Source organism: Oryza glaberrima, chromosome 1, assembly GCF_000147395.1.
Source record: "Oryza glaberrima chromosome 1, OglaRS2, whole genome shotgun sequence".
NCBI classification, from domain to species: Eukaryota; Viridiplantae; Streptophyta; class Magnoliopsida; order Poales; family Poaceae; genus Oryza; species Oryza glaberrima.
The window spans coordinates 10,543,260-10,551,576 of NC_068326.1; the positions used below are offsets into that span (position 1 = coordinate 10,543,260).

At 39.0% G+C, this 8,317-nt stretch overlaps 1 protein-coding gene across 1 annotated transcript; it reads right to left on the reverse strand.

The window, feature by feature from the left end:
• Nucleotides 1-2,952: 2,952 nt before the first annotated feature.
• LOC127759897 (lysophospholipid acyltransferase LPEAT1-like) lies at nt 2,953-8,023 on the reverse strand. Its single transcript, XM_052284115.1, has 8 exons — nt 7,409-8,023; nt 6,212-6,331; nt 6,091-6,128; nt 5,834-5,898; nt 5,452-5,520; nt 4,558-4,691; nt 3,327-3,467; nt 2,953-3,218 (listed from the first exon to the last, which is right to left on the reverse strand). Exons 1-8 carry the CDS (start codon nt 7,838-7,840, stop codon nt 3,120-3,122), a joined length of 1,098 nt encoding a protein of 365 aa, XP_052140075.1. The 5' UTR covers nt 7,841-8,023; the 3' UTR covers nt 2,953-3,119.
• Between the last annotated feature and the right edge of the window lie 294 nt (nt 8,024-8,317).

The window sequence follows — 8,317 nt, forward strand, 5'->3', positions numbered from 1 at the left end:
ATGACAGGCGTATCTTAGGGGTTATTATACCTTTTAACAAAGAGTAAAGCCCATCACCGGTCCCTAAACTTGTACCGCTGTGTCATCCCGGTCCCTAAACTCGTAAATCGACCGCTCAGATCCTCAAACTTGTTCGACTGTGTCATCTCGGTCCCTAAACTTACAGATCATCCTCCAACTTGTTCAGTTGTGTCACCCCGGTCCCTAAACTTGGATTTGAATATCATCTGTGTCAAACAGGACAGTCTAAAGACTTTATATTTAAAAATAATTCATAACTTTTTCATGTGAACTATAATGAAGACAAACTTTATATCAAACTTGTAGCCCTTGATGTGATCTACAACTTTGTAGTTGATTTTTTTTTATGTTAAATCATTTTTTTGTCCCAAAACGTAATTTTAAAATTAAAATTTCAAAATCTATAAACATGTAACAATATTTTGGGACCCTAAACAGTTTTAATTCAAAAACTTTTCAACTACAAAGTTGTAGGTCACGTCGAGGGCTACAATTTTGATATAAAGTTTGTCTTCATTAGAGTTCACATGAAAAAGTTATGAATTATTTTTTATATAAAGTTTTTAGACCATCCTGTTTAGGGACCGGGGTGACACAACTGAACAAATTGGAGGACCTAAACGAGTGATCTGTAAGTGTAGGGATCGGGATGACACAGTCGAACAAGTTTGAGGAACTGAACGGTCGATTTGCGAGTTTAGGGACCGGAATGACATAGCGGTACAAGTTTAGAGACCGGTGATATACTTTACTCTTTAACAAAGGTCGCAGATGGAAGATTAGCACCAGTGAAAATGATTGTGCAATTAGGCAATGAATTTTGGTTGGGATAAATGTGCCATGCCTACTAATTTTTTAGGCAATTGAATTAGTACTAAGAAAAACAGAGATAACCGAATGGACAATGATCCTGTGATAAATTGACCGCTAAAAAAAATAATTTACTGTCCACCTCGTTTACCGAACTCGCTCAAGCATGACAGACCCACGGCCTGCACGCTAAACTTTTTAATGGTCTTTTTTACAGGCTATCATTAAATGGAGAGATTAAAACTAACTAATCAGAAGTCGTAGCAGACGGTGGCCATATTTTAGTGACACGATAAAATTTTTCCCTTTCTGATCAATCATGCTCACTTCACTTATCATTAGCTGTAGGAATATGCATTTCTTGTGAGTGTTGAAACTGTAGTCAAAAGACAGCGACTTTAATCTCTGATGCTTTACAAGTTCTAGACATTGCCACATCTTCCAATCCTGATCGCTACCATTCACATATACATCTTATAAAAATCAACGAATTATCACTCCTCCTTTGTGGAATGTTGTGTGTTAGGGCAAAAAAAAAAAAGGCAACTAATCCCTGTCTCGATCAAAGCAACGAAAATCAACGAATTATCATCACTCCTTTGTGGAATGTTGTGTGTTAGGGCAAAAAAAAAAGGCAACTAATCTCTGTCTCGATCAAAGCGCGTTGCTTTGTGTGTGTGTGTGTGTGTAAACGTAGCATGCAATGTTGGCCACAATCTAGCAAAAAGGAGACGAAACCGAAAAGAATTCTGCCTGGATTGATATGCAGAGTAGCTATAGAGATCCCACATTGTGAGCAGAACACTGCATGTTGGAGCCCTAGAGGTCAAGCTATCAAGAACCACATCGATCTAGCCAGTGGATTGAGTGATTCACGCACTCCGGTCTTGTCAAACCACTCCGGATTATTGTTTAGGGTTTTATTGTTTGTCAGCCAGCAAACGATAAACTAAATTATGGGCGATAAAACAGCAAGGATGTTGAGGCAACTATTGTATAATGCCTCTAATTAGTGGCAGTGCTCAACTTGTTTGGTAGTAATCCGTTTAGCACTAGACATAAAATTCATCTGAAATCCAACCTACCAGCTAGAGACAGAGTACACTCTGCTGCGCACTTCAACACCTTCTAAAGCCCCCGCAAAATAAAATAAATAAATAAATAAATCTTCTAAAGCATTGATCACGAGGAAGCAAAAATATAAAATAATAATAATAAAAATTGAGCAATGCTCCTATATCAAAAGGCAATCCTAAATAAATTGGTAAAGTGCAGTGTGTAATGATTCATCTAAAGCCAAGCATTGGAACGAGCCTGTTACTTGATCAACTGTCCATTAATAGCGAAGTGCTGCATGCAATTCAGAATTACGGCATATCAGCACGAACCATGTGAATAGTCAAATTAATAAATTGAGAATGTTCCAGCTTTTACCATAGAAATTGCTTTAGTTCCCAACTTTTTCTTCAAACTTCCAACTTTTCCATCGCATAAAAATTTTCCTACACACACATACTTATAACTTTTCCGTCACATCGTTCCAATTTCAATCAAACTTCCAATTTTGGCATGAACTAAAGATTGTTAGGCTGTGTTTAGATTCAAAATATTTTCTTCAAACTTCTAAGTTTTCCGTCACATCAAATGTTTGGACACATACACGAAGCATTAAATGTGGATGAAAAAAAACCAATTGCACAGTTTATATGTAAATCGCGAGACGAATCTTTTGAGCTTAATTACACCATAATTTGACAATGTGATGCTACAGTAAATATTTGCTAATGACAGGTTAATTAGGCTTAATAAATTCGTCTCACAATTTATAGACGGATTTGTAATTTGTTTTGTTATTACTCTATGTTTAATACTTCAAATGTGTGTCCGTATACTTCAAAAGAATTTTAGCACATGAACTAAGCACAGCCTTAGCAACAAAATTTTGATTCACAACTGCACAAATATAGGCCATAGAACCGGAGGTGTATCCAAATTAGCTTTAATTTGTCACAGCAGTCCTGCCGGTAAGAACAAGTAGACGATGCAGTTCTGTACAAGCAAACAGTAGCATTTGCAAGGCTCATATGTGAGTGCCAAAGCACAAAAGAATGTGCCAAACCATTATCAAACTATGATGATCAATGATTTTATATAGTGTAGTATCAGGACGAAGGTATTCACTATGCTCCTCAAACAAGGAAAGTATACAACGCATCATCAGCTAAAGATGGTATACACAGATACAAGTTCCTCCACTATCAGTGTACAAAAGAGTGACCCAATAGCTTTCAATCATCTTTCTGATGTATAGCACGACTATTACCATTCAGTGCAGCATGATATACACGCTTCTCTGCCAAACCGAGATTAGAAAGAATTAAATTGCCCTGCAGAAACAGAAGGTTGTTATATGAAGGCTAGCTCAAACTCCCAGACGGTTTATTTGAAAAAGGTAGATAATCATCTAGGATCTTAGGAAGAGGGATGAATAAAACCTCTGTTGAAATCAGTTTTCTAACATTGTTGGCATAGAGCTTGGGATCTTCCTTTTCTTGCTCAGATGGGCAGTATACAGGCAAACGAACAACTTCTATGTAATTTACAAATTGACAGAGGAGCAAAAAGACATGGCGTGCCTGTAATTTTTTTTCCAGTTCAGTTATATTAGTTGTTAGTTCAGAAATAAATGGAAAAGGATCCAGTAAAAAGAACACCCTGTGCATAGTATTATTAGTACAGTTTGACATGCCATAAACTTCTGAAATAGTTTCATAGCAACCATCAATAATTCTAACCATATTTGTATTGTGAACTCAATAAACACAACATTCTGGAAGTATCAATGTTTATAGTGCCATATCATGTCTGTTGGAATTTACCAAACTAGATAAAAATATTATTATTACAGGAAGAATGCACCAATCTAGTGATCTTCAGTAGCCTGTAGATTCAATAGATCACATAAACACAATAGAATTTGGCAATAATATTTGTAATGAAAATATCTTTGTCATGTTGCAAGTCATAGCTAGGTTCAGGCCATAAAAATCCTAAGAAAATTATAAATATCAATTATGGAGCAAAATGATACTCTGGCAGCATGGATTTAACATATAGGGTTCCAACAAATTGCTGATGGAATCCTGTGTCTACTTTTGGGTCCTGATCAGGCCCATACTGCAGTACCTGGGGTAGATGCAAAGTGCTAAACTGATGGCCACCAACATTTGTTAGGAGCCCTTAAATTTTGGTTTTATCTTCAATTACAGTGGTCTAACGTTTCAGGAAAATTTACAGCAACTGTAATTTAAATTTCTGTCCTAAAAAACCAAAACTTCTCTCAGACGAAAAGTTACAATTAAACATTTTTATTACCTTTATGGGAATTTCCCTACTTTTTTATATTTTTATTGAAATGTATAAGACACATTACTATTGTTTTTTTCCCCTTATATTTGTGTATTTGAGTGTTGTTCTTGCTCTTACCTGTCTATCCCTCCAAATCAGGATAGGTTAATCTTCTTATGAAAAGGATAATACCAAAAAGGGAACCAATAAGTTAGCAGTTAACACCTAATTCTAATCTATTGTTTTATTCTGATAACTGGCTATTCCAAAATACAATGCCTGACTTAAATTTAGCACAGGACTCTCAAATTCTCAGGTACTGCCCTGGCTCCTATGCTGTCATTTTGAAACAAACACAAATATGTAATTGAAGCTTACCCCATCCATGGAGTCCCAGGCTGGACTAAACATCGTGTACGGATATCTCAAAATGACTGGCTGAACTGGAACTCTTGCAAGAAAGGCTCCTGTCCTAAATGGCAGAAGGTAATCCCCATTCGTAGTAGTACCCTCTGCAAGGTTGAAAATCAAGAAAATGAGCAAAGGATTTTTTTTTTTTTTGAAAATATGTAGACCGAAGTAGGAAAAGGATAAGGTGACATAAGAAGACAAAAATTCATGCTGCATAAAATTAAAATAACATTGCTTAAGGCTGGAGCACAAAATGAAGGTTGACCAGTAGTTTTAATAAGTAATCAAAAGTGTTTGTGTACAGGGAATGGAAAATGGTATTACATTTCAGCATAATAGGTAGCTCAAAATAGCTCATTTTCTCCTAGCCCAGTGTGCCGCATTTTTTATTATAACATTGAACGAACACTCGCACACAAACAACCAAGCACACCACACTTAAGTGTGCGGCCTTCACACATGCTCAGTATATAGAGGCCAAAGATAAATTTGTGAAATTCACAAAATTTCTACTAAAATGCAGTTATGTTGCAAAAATCAAGCATCAGAATTCGAAAAACCTAGTGAATGAACTCGTGTATTTACAACTTAGCCATCACACTAAGGTGCTCCCTCCTAGCCCACCATAGTGTGATCATCTTAAATAACTATTTTGATTGCCACAGGATTTTTTTTTTTTTTGTAGTAGTAGTAGTAGTAAAAGATGACTCATTCAATGGATGGGAGACAGTGCCTTATAATAAATATAACTTTTCTTACAATGATAAGAAACATCAATAATTGCTGCAAAAGAAGAACTAAGTTCCACCAGCCATCACAAAGTTCAAAAGAAACCGCAAAGGATTATGATTGTACACAAACCAGGAAATAGCAACATCATTGAGGAATTCTTATCTTGATAAGCCTCTTGGACCCTTTCAGTTACAGCACCTACATATGGCATAGACACTTAGGAAAACAGCAGAGAAAACTATATAAAGAGTTATAAAATTGCAAATTACATTGGTGTGAAGAAACCAGCAAAGATAGGCATGCATATGACAGAAAATTAAAAACATGCGTATGAAACAGATGAAAGTGTTCATCAGGTAATGTGGTGAAAGTCTGCAATATTTGAACAGTAGTATTAAATAATCATTCAGCATAAATATAAATTTGAATAATACTGAAAACGATTTATTTGACAAGAATTGCAAGAATGTGATCAGTATAACGACTTCAAGTACTGCATATTATTGTATACCTGAGACACCTTTAGAATCTGAAGCTTTGGACTCTCGTTGAACGAAAATGCATCCGAGACATTTGCTGCATTATAAAGCAAAAAAGATTGAGCAAGATATATTTTATGCAAGATAAACATTTATGGAAAAAGGCTGAGCACGTATGATGGAAAATGTTGAGAAACACTCAACATGTTTAATATGAATGGAAAGCTGAACACACTAGTTGATCTGAATGTGGCATGCCTAGAAAATATTAATGAGCAAGGGAAGGTACCTTATGAGACCAACTAGGGGCAACCTGGACACTGACTCCTACAGTAAGAGTATAAAGTTAAAAATGGCCAGGGAAATAAATCATCTTATGGACAGTAGCAAATAGAAGTATATTTTGGTACCTTCGCAACAAAGCTTGGAAAAGAAACTGACATGTGATAAAGAATATCTACATAAGACACGTGATTAGACACAATTGCCCCTGGTAATTCCAATTCTTCAGATTGACCTTGATGTACATCCTGAGCACAATATTATAACAGCATGATGGGGCACCAGACAACAAAATTGTACAAGTTTAGTCACATGGACATAGAAAAGTGGCATACAGTACTTCTACAAAGCAATACAAACAAGTTTAAAGAAAACAATTCCTTCTCAAATTTTGTCCAGCGAGACTTACAAACCATGCAAGAGAAGCTTCATTCTGCATTCTGTACCCTCGACAAAAAAGCAAAATCAAACTACACTGTAGCTATTAATGTTAGGTTCTGGATTGAAAACTTGCCTGTCTGATTGTGTATTGTTCTCTTGGCAATAAAGCTTTCTTCCATAGTTTTGTAGCAGCTCAGGAAGCAAGTAAAACATAATTTTAAATTACCTCTGTAACATGGATCAATCTACACAATGAACACTCTACAAAGCCAATCATCTTTTTTTAAAAAAAATCAAATTAATGAATTCCCACTTCATGTCTTTATGCCAATCATGGCACTTCCCTAGTTTCTCTCAAATGATTTAAAGATCACGTTTAAGCATTTGAGCAATTTGAAGTTATAAAGATCTCATGTATTACTGCAACGGTAAATAACATTCATGCCATTAATGAATACGTATCAAATGGAATTGCTAATAAAACTTTCTTCTTGCTGTTTTGCAATCTACTAGTGATAGCAACTATCAGTCGACATAGTCCACAATTCTACATGCTCCGACAGAGAAGAAATCCAAATTCCGAGATAAGCCACAAACTACTCATGGCCCCATGATTGATCTGGTATAGCCACAAACTACTCAGAGATGCTGAGTCGTAGCTTCATAACGCAGTAACCATCTAACGCAATGTCATTGATTTATTATGCCTACTAACAGCAGCAAAAAAAATTAAAAAAAAAAAAAAAGCTGTGCTCCCAGACTCCCGCATCCACATCGGCATCACAAAATCATCAGTGGGTTTTTCCAAAATCATCATTGACCACCAAACAGTACGCCGTATACATGTGACATCACCACAGTACATATCGGAGCAAACGAATCAGATCGGCCACACAAATCACATGCTGAGAAACAGAGAAAGTGGGGAAGGTCTCGATACTGACCTCAGCATTGGGGTAGCTCCGGTGGGTCTCGCGGATCCAGTAGAACCCGAAGACGAAGAGCATTGCCCGCGAGAGCCCCTGCCCCGCCCGCACCACGGCCACCCTCCTCCACCCGCGCAGCCGCGGCCGCCCCTCCTCCGCCACCTCGTCCACGAACAGCGTGCACACGCGGCACACGAGGTAGTAGGCGACGAGCAGGAGCATCCCGGCGACGAAGCGGAGCGGGACGAGGAGGGCCGCCCTGAGGTACAGCTCCACCCGCCGCGCGGCCCGGAGCGGCCCGCGGCCCATCGTCCCGTACGCGTCCCGCCGCGCGTAGGGCGCGTACGTCGCGTCCAGCTCCTCCTCCGCCTCCGCGGGGAGCAGCGGCCGCACGGCCTCGTCCTCGCCGCCGCCGCCGCCGCTCGACGGCGCGGCGGCGTCGAGAGCCATTTGGGGGGGGGGGATGGGATTCGCGGGCGGCAGAAGAGCAGAGCCGACTAAGATCGCGGTGCCTGAGTTTGGTCGGCGCTGGGAGAGAGAGAGAGAGAGAGAGAGAAGGGGACGTGGCGAGGGAAGGGTGGCCGTTGGATCTGGATCTGACGGTGGCGGATGGCTCGTTCTCGAGCGAGGTGGGTGTTGGGTCGTCACGTCTCGATTAAGATCGGATCGTAATGTCATTTTATTTCTTTCTTTTTTTGAGGGGATTAGATTAGCTTGATTTGGTTTAAGGCTCTGTGGGGATAAAGATTATGGTCGTTATGGTGGTTATTACGTGCAAGAATCCGGGACCACCTGTAAGAGTGTCCACTACGGAAAGAAAGCGTAGTCCCACGCTACGCGTGCAGTCGCGCGTCAGCGGAGTCTGGTTTTTTTTTTTTCAGGTTGGCATCCCATCGGTTAACCAACGGATTGGAATCCCACGTTTAT